This window comes from Heptranchias perlo, unplaced genomic scaffold (assembly GCF_035084215.1).
Source record: "Heptranchias perlo isolate sHepPer1 unplaced genomic scaffold, sHepPer1.hap1 HAP1_SCAFFOLD_685, whole genome shotgun sequence".
NCBI classification, from domain to species: domain Eukaryota; kingdom Metazoa; phylum Chordata; class Chondrichthyes; order Hexanchiformes; family Hexanchidae; genus Heptranchias; species Heptranchias perlo.
The window spans coordinates 3,044-19,245 of NW_027139714.1; the positions used below are offsets into that span (position 1 = coordinate 3,044).

Here is a 16,202-nt window from a genome sequence, read left to right on the forward strand (position 1 = left end):
GGGAGGAAGTGAGGGAGGAAGAGAGGGAGGAAGAGAGGAAGGAGGAGAGGGAGGAAGAGAGGGAGGAAGAGAGGGAGGAGAGAGGAAGGAAACGTGGAAGGGAGGGAGGAAGAGAGGGAGGAAGAGAGGGAGGAAGAGAGGGAGGAAGAGAGGGAGGAAGAGAGGAAGGAGGAGAGGGAGGAAGAGAGGGAGGAAGAGAGGGAGGAAGAGAGGGAGGAAGAGAGGGAGGAAGTGAGGGAGGAAGAGAGGGAGGAAGAGAGGGAGGAAGAGAGGAAGGAGGAGAGGGAGGAAGAGAGGGAGGAAGAGAGGGAGGAAGAGAGGAAGGAAACGTGGAAGGGAGGGAGGAAGAGAGGGAGGAAGAGAGGGAGGAAGAGAGGAAGGAGGAGAGGGAGGAAGAGAGGGAGGAAGAGAGGGAGGAAGAGAGGGAGGAAGAGAGGGAGGAAGAGAGGGAGGAAGAGAGGAAGGAGGAGAGGGAGGAAGAGAGGAAGGAAGTGAGGGAGGAGAGAGGAAGGAAGTGAGGGAGGAAGAGAGGGAGGAAGAGAGGGAGGAAGAGAGGGAGGAAGAGAGGGAGGAAGAGAGGGAGGAAGAGGGGAAGGAAGAGAGGGAGGAAGAGAGGAAGGGAAGAGAGGGAGGAAGAGAGGGAGGAAGAGAGGGAGGAAGAGAGGAAGGAAGTGAGGGAGGAAGAGAGGGAGGAAGAGAGGAAGGAAGAGAGGGAGGAAGAAGGGAAGGAAGAGAGGGAGGAAGAGAGAAAGGAAGAGAAGAAGGAAACGTGGAAGGGAGGGAGGAAGAGAGGGAGGAAGAGAGGGAGGAAGAGAGGGAGGAAGAGAGGGAGGAAGAGAGGAAGGAGGAGAGGGAGGAAGAGAGGGAGGAAGAGAGGAAGGAAACGTGGAAGGGAGGGAGGAAGAGAGGGAGGAGAGAGGGAGGAAGAGAGGGAGGAGAGAGAAAGGAAGAGAAGAAGGAAACGTGGAAGGAGGGAGGAAGAGAGGGAGGAAGAGAGGGAGGAAGAGAGGGAGGAAGAGAGGAAGGAGGAGAGGGAGGAAGAGAGGGAGGAAGAGAGGGAGGAAGAGAGGAAGGAAACGTGGAAGGGAGGGAGGAAGAGAGGGAGGAAGAGAGGGAGGAAGAGAGGGAGGAGGAGAGGGAGGAAGAGAGGGAGGAAGAGAGGGAGGAAGAGAGGGAGGAAGAGAGGGAGGAAGAGAGGAAGGAAGTGAGGGAGGAAGAGAGGGAGGAAGAGAGGGAGGAAGTGACGGAGGAAGAGAGGAAGGAAGAGAGGAAGGAAGTGAGGGAGGAAGAGAGGGAGGAAGAGAGGAAGGAAGTGAGGGAGGAAGAGAGGGAGGAAGAGAGGGAGGAAGTGAAGGAGGAAGTGAAGGAGGAAGAGAGGGAGGAAGAGAGGGAGGAAGTGAGGGAGGAAGTGAGGGAGGAAGTGAAGGAGGGAAGAGAGGGAGGAAGAGAGGGAGGAAGTGAGGAGGAAGTGAAGGAGGAAGAGAGGGAGGAGAGAGGGAGGAAGTGAGGGAGGAAGTGAAGGAGGAAGAGAGGGAGGAAGAGAGGAAGGAAGTGAGGGAGGAAGAGAGGGAGGAAGAGAGGGAGGAAGAGAGGGAGGAAGAGAGGGAGGGAGGGAGGAAGTGAGGGAGGAAGAGAGGGAGGGAGGGAGGAAGTGAGGGAGGAAGAGAGGGAGGAAGAGAGGGAGGAAGAGAGGGAGGAAGAGAGTAAGGAAGAGAGGGAGGAAGAGAGGGAGGAAGAGAGGGAGGAAGAGAGGAAGGAAGAGAGGGAGGAAGAGAGGGAGGAAGTGAGGAAGGAAGAGAGGGAGCAAGAGAGGGAGGAAGAGAGGGAGGAAGAGAGGGAGGAAGAGAGGGAGGAAGAGAGGGAGGAAGAGAGTAAGGAAGAGAGGGAGGAAGAGAGGAAGGAGGAGAGGGAGGAAGTGAGGGAGGAGAGAGGGAGGAAGAGAGGGAGGAAGTGAGGGAGGAAGAGAGGGAGGAAGAGAGGGAGGAAGAGAGGGAGGAAGAGAGGGAGGAAGAGAGGAAGGAAGAGAGGGAGGAAGAGAGGGAGGAAGAGAGGGAGGAAGAGAGGAAGGAAGTGAGGGAGGAAGAGAGGGAGGAAGAGAGGGAGGAAGAGAGGAAGGAAGTGAGGGAGGAAGAGAGGGAGGAAGAGAGGAAGGAAGTGAGGGAGGAAGAGAGGGAGGAAGAGAGGGAGGAGAGAGGAAGGAAGAGAGGGAGGAAGAGAGGAAGGAGGAGAGGGAGGAAGAGAGGAAGGAAGAGAGGGAGGAAGAGAGGGAGGAAGAGAGGGAGGAAGAGAGGGAGGAAGAGAGGAAGGAAGTGAGGGAGGAAGAGAGGGAGGAAGAGAGGGAGGAAGAGGGGAAGGAAGAGAGGGAGGAAGAGAGGAAGGAGGAGAGGGAGGAAGAGAGGAAGGAAGTGAGGGAGGAAGAGAGGAAGGAAGAGAGGAAGGAGGAAGAGAGGGAGGAGAGAGGAAGGAAGTGAGGGAGGAAGAGAGGAAGGAAGAGAGGAAGGAGGAAGAGAGGGAGGAGAGAGTAAGGAAGTGAGGGAGGAAGAGAGGGAGGAAGAGAGGGAGGAAGAGAGGGAGGAAGAGAGGAAGGAAGAGAGGGAGGAAGAGAGGGAGGAAGAGGGGAAGGAAGAGAGGGAGGAAGAGAGGAAGGAGGAGAGGGAGGAAGAGAGGAAGGAAGTGAGGAAGGAGGAAGAGAGGGAGGAAGAGAGGGAGGAAGAGAGGGAGGAAGAGGGGAAGGAAGAGAGGGAGGAAGAGAGGAAGGAGGAGAGGGAGGAAGAGAGGAAGGAAGTGAGGGAGGAGAGAGGAAGGAAGAGAGGGAGGAAGAGAGGAAGGAAGAGAGGAAGGAGGAAGAGAGGGAGGAAGAGAGGGAGGAAGAGAGGGAGGAAGAGAGGAAGGAAACGTGGAAGGGAGGGAGGAAGAGAGGGAGGAAGAGAGGGAGGAAGAGAGGAAGGAAACGTGGAAGGGAGGGAGGAAGAGAGGGAGGAAGAGAGGGAGGAAGAGAGGGAGGAAGAGAGGGAGGAAGTGAGGGAGGAAGAGAGGAAGGAAGAGAGGAAGGAAGTGAAGGAGGAAGAGAGGGAGGAAGAGAGGGAGGAAGTGAAGGAGGAAGTGAAGGAGGAAGAGAGGGAGGAAGTGAGGGAGGAAGTGAAGGAGGAAGAGAGGGAGGAAGAGAGGGAGGAAGTGAGGGAGGAAGTGAAGGAGGAAGAGAGGGAGGAAGAGAGGGAGGAAGTGAAGGAGGAAGTGAAGGAGGAAGAGAGGGAGGAAGAGAGGAGGGAGGAAGTGAGGGAGGAAGTGAGGGAGGAAGTGAGGGAGGAAGAGAGGGAGGAAGAGAGGGAGGAAGTGAGGAAGGAAGTGAGGGAGGAAGAGAGGGAGGAAGAGAGGGAGGAAGTGAAGGAGGAAGTGAAGGAGGAAGAGAGGGAGGAAGAGAGGGAGGAAGTGAGGGAGGAAGTGAAGGAGGAAGAGAGGGAGGAAGAGAGGGAGGAAGTGAGGGAGGAAGTGAAGGAGGAAGAGAGGGAGGAAGAGAGGAAGGAAGTGAGGGAGGAAGAGAGGGAGGAAGAGAGGGAGGAAGTGAAGGAGGAAGTGAAGGAGGAAGAGAGGGAGGAAGAGAGGGAGGAAGTGAGGGAGGAAGTGAGGGAGGAAGTGAAGGAGGAAGAGAGGGAGGAAGAGAGGGAGGAAGTGAGGGAGGAAGTGAAGGAGGAAGAGAGGGAGGAAGAGAGGGAGGAAGTGAGGGAGGAAGTGAAGGAGGAAGAGAGGGAGGAAGAGAGGGAGGAAGTGAGGGAGGAAGAGAGGGAGGAAGTGAGGGAGGAAGAGAGGGAGGGAGGGAGGAAGTGAGGAGGAAGAGAGGGAGGGAGGGAGGAAGTGAGGGAGGAAGAGAGGGAGGAAGAGAGGGAGGAAGAGAGGGAGGAAGAGAGGGAGGGAGGGAGGAAGTGAGGGAGGAAGAGAGGGAGGGAGGGAGGAAGTGAGGGAGGAAGAGAGGGAGGAAGAGAGGGAGGAAGAGAGGGAGGAAGAGAGTAAGGAAGAGAGGGAGGAAGAGAGTAAGGAAGAGAGGGAGGAAGAGAGGGAGGAAGAGAGGGAGGAAGAGAGGAAGGAGGAGAGGGAGGAAGAGAGGGAGGAAGAGAGGAAGGAAACGTGGAAGGGAGGGAGGAAGAGAGGGAGGAAGAGAGGGAGGAAGAGAGGGAGGAAGAGGAAGGAAACGTGGAAGGGAGGGAGGAAGAGAGGGAGGAAGAGAGGGAGGAAGTGAAGGAGGAAGAGAGGGAGGAAGAGAGGGAGGAAGTGAGGGAGGAAGAGAGGGAGGAAGTGAGGGAGGAAGAGAGGGAGGGAGGGAGGGAGGAAGTGAGGGAGGAAGAGAGGGAGGGAGGGAGGAAGTGGGGAGGAAGAGAGGGAGGAAGAGAGGGAGGAAGAGAGGGAGGAAGAGAGGGAGGAAGAGAGGGAGGAAGAGAGGGAGGGAGGGAGGAAGTGAGGGAGGAAGAGAGGGAGGGAGGGAGGAAGTGAGGGAGGAAGAGAGGGAGGAAGAGAGGGAGGAAGAGAGGGAGGAAGAGAGGGAGGAAGAGAGTAAGGAAGAGAGGGAGGAAGAGAGTAAGGAAGAGAGGGAGGAAGAGAGGGAGGAAGAGAGGGAGGAAGAGAGGAAGGAGGAGAGGGAGGAAGAGAGGGAGGAAGAGAGGAAGGAAACGTGGAAGGGAGGGAGGAAGAGAGGGAGGAAGAGAGGGAGGAAGAGAGGGAGGAAGAGAGGAAGGAAACGTGGGGAAGGGAGGGAGGAAGAGAGGGAGGAAGAGAGGGAGGAAGAGAGGGAGGAATAGAGGGAGGAAGAGAGGAAGGAGGAGAGGGAGGAAGAGAGGAAGGAAGTGAGGGAGGAAGAGAGGGAGGAAGAGAGGGAGGAAGTGAGGGAGGAAGAGAGGAAGGAAGAGAGGAAGGAAGTGAGGGAGGAAGAGAGGGAGGAAGAGAGGGAGGAAGTGAAGGAGGAAGTGAAGGAGGAAGAGAGGGAGGAAGAGAGGGAGGAAGTGAGGGAGGAAGTGAAGGAGGAAGAGAGGGAGGAAGAGAGGGAGGAAGTGAGGGAGGAAGTGAAGGAGGAAGAGAGGGAGGAAGAGAGGGAGGAAGTGAGGGAGGAAGTGAAGGAGGAAGAGAGGAGGAAGAGAGGGAGGAAGTGAGGGAGGAAGTGAAGGAGGAAGAGAGGGAGGAAGAGAGGGAGGAAGTGAGGGAGGAAGAGAGGGAGGAAGTGAGGGAGGAAGAGAGGGAGGGAGGGAGGAAGTGAGGGAGGAAGAGAGGGAGGGAGGGAGGAAGTGAGGGAGGAAGAGAGGGAGGAAGAGAGGGAGGAAGAGAGGGAGGAAGAGAGGGAGGAAGAGAGGGAGGAAAGAGAGGGAGGGAAGGGAGGAAGTGCGGGAGGAAGAGAGGGAGGGAGGGAGGAAGAGAGGGAGGAAGAGAGGGAGGAAGAGAGGGAGGAAGAGAGGGAGGAAGAGAGTAAGGAAGAGAGGGAGGAAGAGAGTAAGGAAGAGAGGGAGGAAGAGAGGGAGGAAGAGAGGGAGGGAGGGAGGAAGTGAGGGAGGAAGAGAGGGAGGAAGAGAGGGAGGAAGAGAGGGAGGAAGAGAGGGAGGAAGAGAGTAAGGAAGAGAGGGAGGAAGAGAGTAAGGAAGAGAGGGAGGAAGAGAGGGAGGAAGAGAGGGAGGAAGAGAGGGAGGAAGAGAGGAAGGAGGAGAGGGAGGAAGAGAGGGAGGAAGAAGGGAAGGAAGAGAGGGAGGAAGAGAGAAGGAAGTGAGAGAGGAAGAAGGGAAGGAAGAGAGAGAGGAAGGAACGTGGAAGGGAGGGAGGAAACAAGGGAGGGAGGGAGGAAATGAGGAAGGGAAGGAGGATATGAGGAAGGCAGGGAGGAAACGAGGAAGGGAGGGAGAAAACAAGGGAGGGAGGAAACGAGTGAGGGAGGAAACGAGGAAGAGAAGAATGGAACGAGGAAGGGAGTGAGGAAATGAGGAAGGGAGGGAGGAAATGAGGAAGGGAAGGAGGAAGGGAGGGATGAAACGAGATAGAGAGGGAGGAAACGAGGAAGGGAGGTAGGAAGGGAATGAGGGAGGGAGGGACGGTTACATTTCCAACACGCCTTTCTTGCCCTGAGGACGTCACAGCCAATTAAGACTTTTGACTGTTGTAAGTCGGTACCAATTTGCACACAGCAAGATCCCACAAACAGCAATATGATAATGAACAGATCATCATTTTTAGTGATGTTGGTTGAGGGATAAATATTGGCCCCAGGACACCGGGGAGAACTCCCCCCTGCTCTTCTTCCAATAGTGGCTGTGGGATCTTTTACACCCACCTCAGAGGGCAGACGGGGCCCTCGGTTTAACGTCTCATCCGAAAGACGGCACCTCCGACAGTGCAGCACTCCCTCAGTCCTGGGACCGGGGAGTGTGGGCCTGGATTACGGGGCTCAAGTCCTAGAGTATATCCATCTCCCTCCGACAGTGCAGCACTCCCTCAGTACTGGGACCGGGGAGTGTGGGCCTGGATTATGGGCTCAAGTCCTAGAGTATATCCATCTACCTCCGACAGTGCAGCACTCCCTCAGTACTGGGACCGGGGAGTGTGGGCCTGGATTATGGGGCTCAAGTCCTAGAGTATATCCATCTCCCTCCGACAGTGCAGCACTCCCTCAGTACTGGGACCGGGGAGTGTGGGCTTGGATTATGGGGCTCAAGTCCTAGAGTATATCCATCTACCTCCGACAGTGCAGCACTCCCTCAGTACTGGGACCGGGGAGTGTGGGCCTGGATTATGGGGCTCGAGTCCTAGAGTATATCCATCTACCTCCGACAGTGCAGCACTCCCTCAGTACTGGGACCGGGGAGTGTGGGCCTGGATTATGGGGCTCGAGTCCTAGAGTATATCCATCTCCCTCCGACAGTGCAGCACTCCCTCAGTACTGGGACCGGGGAGTGTGGGCCTGGATTATGGGGCTCAAGTCCTAGAGTATATCCATCTACCTCCGACAGTGCAGCACTCCCTCAGTACTGGGACCGGGGAGTGTGGGCCTGGATTATGGGGCTCGAGTCCTAGAGTATATCCATCTCCCTCCGACAGTGCAGCACTCCCTCAGTACTGGGACCGGGGAGTGTGGGCCTGGATCATGGGGCTCAAGTCTCCGGAGTGGGGCCTCGAACTCACGACCTTCTAACTCAGAGGCGAGAGGGAAGAGCAGTGGAGACTCGAGCAGGCTTCCCTCTGGTGCTGTGCTGCAGGAGATCTCCTCACTCACCTCCAGCATATCCTGGAGAGTGGGCCGCTCACTGACACAAGTCCCCCACCCCCCTGGAAAGAGGCCTGGGCACCCCGTACACCCTGAGTCGAGGCGTCATTGCCCCGATATGCGCCACCATAGTGAATTTCTTGAGTGCATTCAAGGTAGTTTTCTGGAGCCATTTGTTCTAGAACCCAATGAGGCCATTCTAGAACCGAAAATAGTCTGGGCCATTCAAGGGCCAAAAATAGTCCGGGCCATTCGAAGCAAAAATCAGTCCTGGCCAATTCTAGAACCAAAGATAGTCCAGGCCACTCTAGAACCAAAAGAAGGCTGGGCTACTCTAAGACAAAGAGGAGGCCAAGCCACTCTGGAACCAAGCAGAGGCTGGGCCGTCCTAGAACCAAGAGTAGTCCGGGCTACTCTAGCACCAAGAGAAGGCCTGACCATTCTGGAGCCAAAGATAGTCCGGGCCACTCTGGAACCAAAAAGAAAGACGGGCCATTCTAGAAACAAGAGTCGTCCAGGCCATTCCAGGACAAAAGTTAGTCCGGGCCATACTAGAACCAAGAAGAGGCTGGGCTATTCTAGAGCCAGAGATAGTCTGGGCTATTCTAGCGCCATAGATAGTCTGGGCTATTCTAGAGCCAGAGATAGTCTGGGCTATTCTAGAGCCAGAGATAGTCTGGGCTATTCTAGAGCCAGAGATAGTCTGGGCTATTCTAGAGCCAGAGATAGTCTGGGCTATTCTAGAGCCAGAGATAGTCTGGGCTATTCTAGAGCCAGAGATAGTCTGGGCTATTCTAGAGCCAGAGATAGTCTGGGCTATTCTAGCGCCATAGATAGTCTGGGCTATTCTAGAGCCAGAGATAGTCTGGGCTATTCTAGCGCCATAGATAGTCTGGGCTATTCTAGAACCAAAAGTAGTCCGGGCCATTCTGGAGCCCAAAAGACGCCGGGCCATTCTAGATTTAGTAATGAGTCGTGAGCCAGACTTAGTCAACAATCCAATCGTAAAGAAACATTAATCTAACAGTGAGCATAATACGATTGAATTCAATGTGAGGTTTGAAAAGCAGAAACATAACACAGTTACTAAGATTCCAGGTTTCGGGAAGTCTAACTTTAATGGGATAACTGACGACAGCAAACTGGCCAGAATATTCCCGGGTAAAACTACAGACGCACAGCGAGAGACGTCCAAAAAAATAATTTCTCTTAATACAGGACCAGCAAAGGGGTAACAGCTCTACTTATCAGAAAGATAACAATGGTCACATGAGAGCTGACAGAAAACGAAAGGAAAGAGTTTACAAAAGTGCGAAAGATCGTTTCGCAACGGGGGGACTGGGAGAGACATAAAGAAGAGCAAAGGAAGACAAAGAAAGATAGTGAGAGGCGCAAGAAGGGAATGTGACACTGGGAACGCCTCGATTTTAAAATCCTCATCCTCCTGTTCAAATCCCTCCATGGCCCTCGCCCCCCCTCCCTATCTCTGTAACCTCCTCCAGCCCCTACAATTCTCATCCTCCTGTTCAAATCCCTCCATGACCCTCGCCCCCCCTCCCTATCTCTGTAACCTCCTCCAGCCCCCCTACAATTCTCATCCTCCTGTTCAAATCCCTCCATGGCCCTCGCCCCCCCTCCCTATCTCTGTAACCTCCTCCAGCCTCGACAATTCTCATCCTCCTGTTCAAATCCCTCCATGGCCCTCGCCCCCCCTCCCTATCTCTGTAACCTCCTCCAGCCCCTACAATTCTCATCCTCCTGTTCAAATCCCTCCATGGCCCTCGCCCCCCCTCCCTATCTCTGTAACCTCCTCCAGCCCCTACAATTCTCATCCTCCTGTTCAAATCCCTCCATGGCCCTCGCCCCCCCCCTCCCTATCTCTGTAACCTCCTCCAGCCCCGACAATTCTCATCCTCCTGTTCAAATCCCTCCATGGCCCCTCGCCCCCCCTCCCTATCTCTGTAACCTCCTCCAGCCCCGACAATTCTCATCCTCCTGTTCAAATCCCTCCATGGCCCTCGCCCCCCTCCCTATCTCTGTAACCCCCTCCAGCCCCTACAACCCTCCGCGATCTCTGCTCTCCTCCAGTTCTTGCCTCTTGTCCATCCCCCGATTTTAATCGCTCCACCATTGGCGGCCGTGCCTTCAGCTGCCTGGGCCCCGAAGCTCTGGAATTCCCTCCCTAAACCTCTCCCCCTCTCTCTCCTCCTTTAAGACGCTCCTTAAAACCTCCCTCTTTGACCGAGCTTTTGGTCACCTGTCCCAATATCTCCTCACGTGGCTCGGTGTTAAATTCTGTTTGATAATCGCTCCCGTAAAGCTCCCTGGGACGTTTTACTACGGTAAAGGGGCTGTATTAATGGGAGTAGCTGTTTTTTGTGGCTGGAATAGGTGAGGGAATTGTAGACGTCTGAACCATAATCTCCGTAAACTCTCTCAATTCAAGAATTGTCCCTTTAGATCGGAGAATTGCAGATGTGACTGCGTTATTTAAGAAAGGTGAGACAGAGAAACCAGGAATTTGTTGAGATGTCAGTCTAACAGCGGCTGTGGGGAAGTTATTGGAACCTATAATTAAGGACAGAGTGACTGAGCACTTAGGAAAATTTGAGCTGATTAGAGAGAGCCAACATGGATTTGTAAAGGATAGGACATGTCCTATGAGCCTTGTTGAATTTTTTGAGGAAGTAACTGAAGTGGTCGACGGGGGAATGTCCACGGATGTAGCTTATATGGACGGACAGAAGGCATTCGATAAGGTTCCACATGAGAGACTGTTAGCTCAAATGAAAGCTCATGGAATTGAAGGCAAATTATCAACCTGGTTATCACAGAGTCATCGAAAGTTACAGCACAGAAGGAGGCCATTCGGCCCATTGTTAATCCCACTTTCCAGCTCTCGGTCCGTATAGCCCTGTAGGTTACCGCACTTCAGGTGCGCATCCAGGTACTTTGTAAATGAGTTGAGGGTTTCTGCCTCTACCACCCTCTTGGGCAGTGAGTTCCAGACTCCTTCTGGGTGAAAAAATTTCTCCTCAGCTCCCCTCTAAACCTTCTACCAATGACTTTAAAATCTATGCCCCCCCTGGTCACTGACCCCCCTCTGCTAAGGGAAATAGGCCCTTCCTATCCACTCTATTGAGTCCAGAAGGAACCAAGGAGAGCTGATGATCCAATTGAAAGGTGGGATAGGCTCGAGGGGCTGAATGTCCAATGTTTCAGTATTTCAATGTTCAATTGGTCCTTTTTGTCTGTGACAGTAGAAACAACAAACCAACTTTTATTGGTGCCTTTCATAGCCCCAAGACGGAGAGTAGGGATGATGGGGGTGTGCTCGGGTTGGACGGAAGTGACCAATGGTGCCTCATAAGGATCTGTGCTGGGGGCCTTGACTCTTCACTATATTTATCAATGACTTAGACAACACAATAGAGAGCCTTATATCCAAGTTTGCCGATGACACAAAGATTGGTGGCACAGGAGCATAAAATTACAAAGGGATATTTGATGGATTGAGTGAGTGGGCAAAACTGTGGCAGGTGGAGTTCAACGTGGGACTGGGTGAGGTCGCCCACTGTTTTACAGAGAAGTTTTACTGAAGCCATGAGTTAGACCACACCTGGAGTAGTGTGTACAGTCTTGGAAAGAGATCTTATTTACTCATTCATGGGATGGGGCTGTCACTGGCGAGGCCGGCATTTATTGCCCATCCCTAAGTGCCCTTGAGAAGGTGGTGGTGAGCCATCTTCTTGGACACCTGAGTGGGCTTGCGAGGCCATTTCAGTGGGCGATTAATGAATCAACCACATTGCTTTGGGTCTGGAGTCACATATAGACCCAGATTGGGTAAGGACAGGTTTCCTTCCAAGGATATCAGTGAAGCAGATGGGTTTTTATGACAATCTGGTAGTTTGATGGCCAACATCGCTGATAGCTTTTTTTTAATTCCAGAATTTTAATTAATTAATTGAATGGGACTATGAACTCATGAACTCTGGATTATTAGTCCAAGATCTCGCTGGATTATCTAGTCCAGTAACATAACCACCATGCAACTGCACCCAGTGCAGTGCAGCTTCACCAGAAGGTGACCAGGGCTTCAAGAGTTAAATTATGACGAGCGAACTGACATAACCTCAGCTTGCATTCCCCGGAATATCGAGCGTTCAGGGGCGACCTGATTGAGGTTGTGAGGATCTTGTAAGGAATTGAGAGGGTGGGAGACTTTTTCCCGCTGGTGGGGGAGTCTCGGACGAGGGGGGGCGTAACCTTCAAATCAGAGCCTGGCCATTCAGGAGAAAGGTCAGGACACGCAAAGGGTGGGTGGACATTTGGAACTCTCTCCCCACAAGAAGCAGTAGACGCAAGCTCAATGAATCACTTTGATTCTGAGATTGCGAGCCGGGAGTATTAAGGAGCCAAGCCGAGTTAGTTCACAGGTCAGCCATTGAATGGCGGAACGGGCTGGAAGGGGTGAACGGTCCAGCCCTTGTTCCTACGTCTCTCCCTCTGTACCTGGGGTTGAATGATATCGAACAGGTCTCCCACTGGTGCGTACTCCTGGACAAACCCGTAGTGCTCCCGGGACTCGAAGGCGATCCCAAAGACGGCGGTGATGAAGGGATGGGCGGAGAGGTAGAGGGACATGCTGTACTCCCGCAGGAAACTCCGCAGCTTCGTCCGCCTCTTCTCCAGCAGCTTGAGGGCCATCATCGTGCCTGGGAGAAAGGGACAAGTGGTGGGATGGGGGGAAGAGGATCAGAGGGACGGGGGTAGTGATCGGACCGGCCCCTCCCGCCCGCCCCAACTCCCGACCAGCTCCCCCGGGGCACCAGAGAACCACAGAGAAGATACAGCACAGGAGAGGGGGGGGGCCATTCGGCCCATTGTGTCCGTGCCGGCTCGAAGAACAACCATTCCAATCCCACCTTCCAGCACCCGGTCCGTAGCCCTGCAGCTCACAGCACTTTAGGTGCGGGTCCAGGTACTTTTTAAAAGAGTTGAGGGTCCCTGCCTCGACCACCAGCGAATTCCATGCACCCACCACCCTCTGGGTAAAAATGTTTTTCCTCACGTCCCCTCTAATCCTTCCGCCAATCAGCTTAAATCTATGTCCTCGAGTTCTCGAACTCTCCGCTAGGGGAAACAGGCACGACCTTTCTGCTGTATCTCGGCCCCTCATAATTTTGTGCAACGCAATCAAGTCCCCCCTCAGCCTCCTCTGCTCCAAGGAAAACAACCCCAGCCTGTCCAATCTCTCCTCGTCGCTGCAATTCTCAGGCCCGTACTTGGAGGAGGCTCTTGGTTGTTCACTTCTCCATGGGAGAGAGGCAATTACTCAGAAATTGGCGATCATCAGGCACCGCGCTGGCCGCAGGCACCAATTCAGATTAAATCTCTGGATAGGAACCTGCCTACATGTGTCGGTGACGGTCTCTGTGGGTCGGTGACGGTCTCTGTGTGTCGGTGAGGGTCTCTGTGTGTCGGTGAGGGTCTCTGTGGGTCGGTGAGGGTCTCTGTGTGTCGGTGAGGGTCTCTGTGTGTCGGTGAGGGTCTCTTTGTGTCGGTGACGGTCTCTGTGGGTCGGTGAGGGTCTCTGTGTGTCGGTGAGGGTCTCTGTGGGTCGGTGAGGGTCTCTGTGTGTCGGTGACGGTCTCTGTGGGTCGGTGAGGGTCTCTGTGTGTCGGTGAGGGTCTCTGTGTGTCGGTGACGGTCTCTGTGGGTCGGTGAGGGTCTCTGTGTGTCGGTGAGGGTCTCTGTGGGTCGGTGAGGGTCTCTGTGTGTCGGTGACGGTCTCTGTGGGTCGGTGAGGGTCTCTGTGTGTCGGTGAGGGTCTCTGTGTGTCGGTGACGGTCTCTGTGTGTCGGTGACGGTCTCTGTGTGTCGGTGAGGGTCTCTGTGTGTCGGTGAGGGTCTCTGTGTGTCGGTGACGGTCTCTGTGTGTCGGTGAGGGTCTCTGTGTGTCGGTGACGGTCTCTGTGTGTCGGTGAGGGTCTCTGTGTGTCGGTGAGGGTCTCTGTGTGTCGGTGAGGGTCTCTGCGGGTCGGTGACGGTCTCTGTGTGTCGGTGACGGTCTCTGTGGGTCGGTGAGGGTCTCTGTGTGTCGGTGAGGGTCTCTGTGTGTCGGTGAGGGTCTCTGTGGGTCGGTGACTGTCTCTGTGTGTCGGTGAGGGTCTCTGTGTGTCGGTGACGGTCTCTGTGTGTCGGTGACGGTCTCTGTGTGTCGGTGACGGTCTCTGTGTGTCGGTGAGGGTCTCTGTGTGTCGGTGAGGGTCTCTGTGTGTCGGTGACGGTCTCTGTGTGTCGGTGAGGGTCTCTGTGTGTCGGTGAGGGTCTCTGTGTGTCGGTGAGGGTCTCTGTGTGTCGGTGACGGTCTCTGTGGGTCGGTGACGGTCTCTGTGGGTCGGTGAGGGTCTCTGTGTGTCGGTGACGGTCTCTGTGTGTCGGTGAGGGTCTCTGTGGGTCGGTGAGGGTCTCTGTGTGTCGGTGACGGTCTCTGTGTGTCGGTGAGGGTCTCTGTGTGTCGGTGACGGTCTCTGCGGGTCGGTGACGGTCTCTGTGTGTCGGTGAGGGTCTCTGTGTGTCGGTGAGGGTCTCTGTGGGTCGGTGAGGGTCTCTGTGTGTCGGTGAGGGTCTCTGTGTGTCGGTGAGGGTCTCTGTGTGTCGGTGAGGGTCTCTGTGTGTCGGTGACGGTCTCTGTGTGTCGGTGAGGGTCTCTGTGGGTCGGTGAGGGTCTCTGTGTGTCGGTGAGGGTCTCTGTGTGTCGGTGAGGGTCTCTGTGTGTCGGTGACGGTCTCTGTGTGTCGGTGACGGTCTCTGTGGGTCGGTGAGGGTCTCTGTGTGTCGGTGAGGGTCTCTGTGTGTCGGTGAGGGTCTCTGTGTGTCGGTGAGGGTCTCTGTGTGTCGGTGAGGGTCTCTGTGTGACGGTGAGGGTCTCTGTGGGTCGGTGAGGGTCTCTGTGTGTCGGTGACGGTCTCTGTGTGTCGGTGAGGGTCTCTGTGTGTCGGTGAGGGTCTCTGTGTGTCGGTGACGGTCTCTGTGTGTCGGTGACGGTCTCTGTGTGTCGGTGAGGGTCTCTGCGGGTCGGTGAGGGTCTCTGCGGGTCGGTGACGGTCTCTGTGTGTCGGTGAGGGTCTCTGTGTGTCGGTGAGGGTCTCTGTGGGTCGGTGAGGGTCTCTGTGTGACGGTGACGGTCTCTGTGTGTCGGTGAGGGTCTCTGTGGGTCGGTGAGGGTCTCTGTGTGACGGTGAGGGTCTCTGTGGGTCGGTGACGGTCTCTGTGTGTCGGTGACGGTCTCTGTGTGTCGGTGAGGGCCTCTGTGTGTCGGTGACGGTCTCTGCGGGTCGGTGAGGGTCTCTGTGTGTCGGTGAGGGTCTCTGTGGGTCGGTGAGGGTCTCTGTGTGTCGGTGAGGGTCTCTGTGTGTCGGTGAGGGTCTCTGTGTGTCGGTGAGGGTCTCTGTGGGTCGGTGAGGGTCTCTGTGTGTCGGTGACGGTCTCTGAGGGTCGGTGACGGTCTCTGTGGGTCGGTGAGGGTCTCTGTGTGTCGGTGAGGGTCTCTGTGTGTCGGTGAGGGTCTCTGTGTGTCGGTGAGGGTCTCTGTGTGTCGGTGACGGTCTCTGTGTGTCGGTGACGGTCTCTGTGGGTCGGTGAGGGTCTCTGTGTGTCGGTGACGGTCTCTGTGTGTCGGTGACAGTCTCTGCGTGTCGGTGACGGTCTCTGTGGGTCGGTGACGGTCTCTGTGGGTCGGTGACGGTCTCTGTGTGTCGGTGAGGGTCTCTGTGTGTCGGTGACGGTCTCTGAGGGTCGGTGACGGTCTCTGTGGGTCGGTGAGGGTCTCTGTGTGTCGGTGAGGGTCTCTGTGTGTCGGTGAGGGTCTCTGTGTGTCGGTGACGGTCTCTGTGTGTCGGTGAGGGTCTCTGTGTGTCGGTGAGGGTCTCTGTGTGTCGGTGAGGGTCTCTGTGTGTCGGTGACGGTCTCTGTGTGTCGGTGAGGGTCTCTGTGTGTCGGTGAGGGTCTCTGTGTGTCGCTGACGGTCTCTGTGTGTCGGTGATGGTCTCTGTGGGTCGGTGAGGGTCTCTGTGTGTCGGTGAGGGTCTCTGTGGGTCGGTGAGGGTCTCTGTGTGTCGGTGAGGGTCTCTGTGGGTCGGTGAGGGTCTCTGTTTGTCGGTGAGGGTCTCTGTGTGTCGGTGAGGGTCTCTGTGGGTCGGTGAGGGTCTCTGTGTGTCGGTGAGGGTTTCTGTGGGTCGGTGAGGGTCTCTGTGTGTCGGTGAGGGTCTCTGTGTGTCGGTGAGGGTCTCTGTGTGTCGGTGACGGTCTCTGTGGGTCGGTGAGGGTCTCTGTGGGTCGGTGAGGGTCTCTGTGGGTCGATGACGGACTCTGTGCCACTCTCCGTTCCTTGGCCACCCAGAGATGGGCCTTTACCTCGCAATCTGTGCCTCACCAGCTGGACACTGCCGTAGGTTCCACTTCCCAACTCCTTGATCACATCGTACGTCTCATTGACCTCCATCTTGGTGAGAGTGTGGGACATGAGGAGCATTAACTCCTCGATGAACAGGTCTGGGCCCAAGCTGCCAGCGCCCTCCATGTTCTTGGGAGTCTCCTGGACTGTTCTGCACTCAAGGGAGTTTCAGTAATCTGTAAAGGTATCAACCAGTTAAAGACTTAAGGGAAAAGATTATCAGGCCCACCTGTCCAGGCCCCGTTGATATCTCTCAACCCACCCGCCTTCTCCCATATTCCCCAATACCACCCCCCTTCTCCCATATTCCCCAATCCCACCCACCTTCTCCCATATTCCCCAATCCCACCCACCTTCTCCCATATTCCCCAATCCCACCCACCCACCTTCTCCCATATTCCCCAATCCCACCCACCTTCTCCCATATCCCTCAATCCCACCCACCTTCTCCCATATTCCCCAATCCCACCCACCTTCTCCCATATTCCCCAATCCCACCCACCTTCTCCC

General features: G+C 55.4%; 1 protein-coding gene across 1 annotated transcript; it reads right to left on the reverse strand.

Annotated features, from left to right (window-relative positions):
* Nucleotides 1–11,243: 11,243 nt before the first annotated feature.
* LOC137318250 (serine/threonine-protein kinase SBK1-like) lies at nucleotides 11,244–15,866 on the reverse strand. Its single transcript, XM_067981180.1, has 2 exons — nucleotides 15,653–15,866; nucleotides 11,244–11,949 (listed from the first exon to the last, which is right to left on the reverse strand). The coding sequence occupies exons 1-2, from the start codon at nucleotides 15,816–15,818 to the stop codon at nucleotides 11,672–11,674; spliced, it is 444 nt and encodes a 147-aa protein (XP_067837281.1). The 5' UTR covers nucleotides 15,819–15,866; the 3' UTR covers nucleotides 11,244–11,671.
* Nucleotides 15,867–16,202: the final 336 nt, after the last annotated feature.

Coding starts and splice junctions, on each gene's coding strand:
- LOC137318250 (XM_067981180.1), bottom strand. CDS start 15,818: ATGGAGGGCGCTGGCAGCTTGGGCCCAGACCTGTTCATCGAGGAGTTA. Junction 11,950..15,652: donor GGTGAGGCACAGATTGCGAG/GTAAAGGCCCAT, acceptor CCTTTCTCCCAG/GCACGATGATGGCCCTCAAG.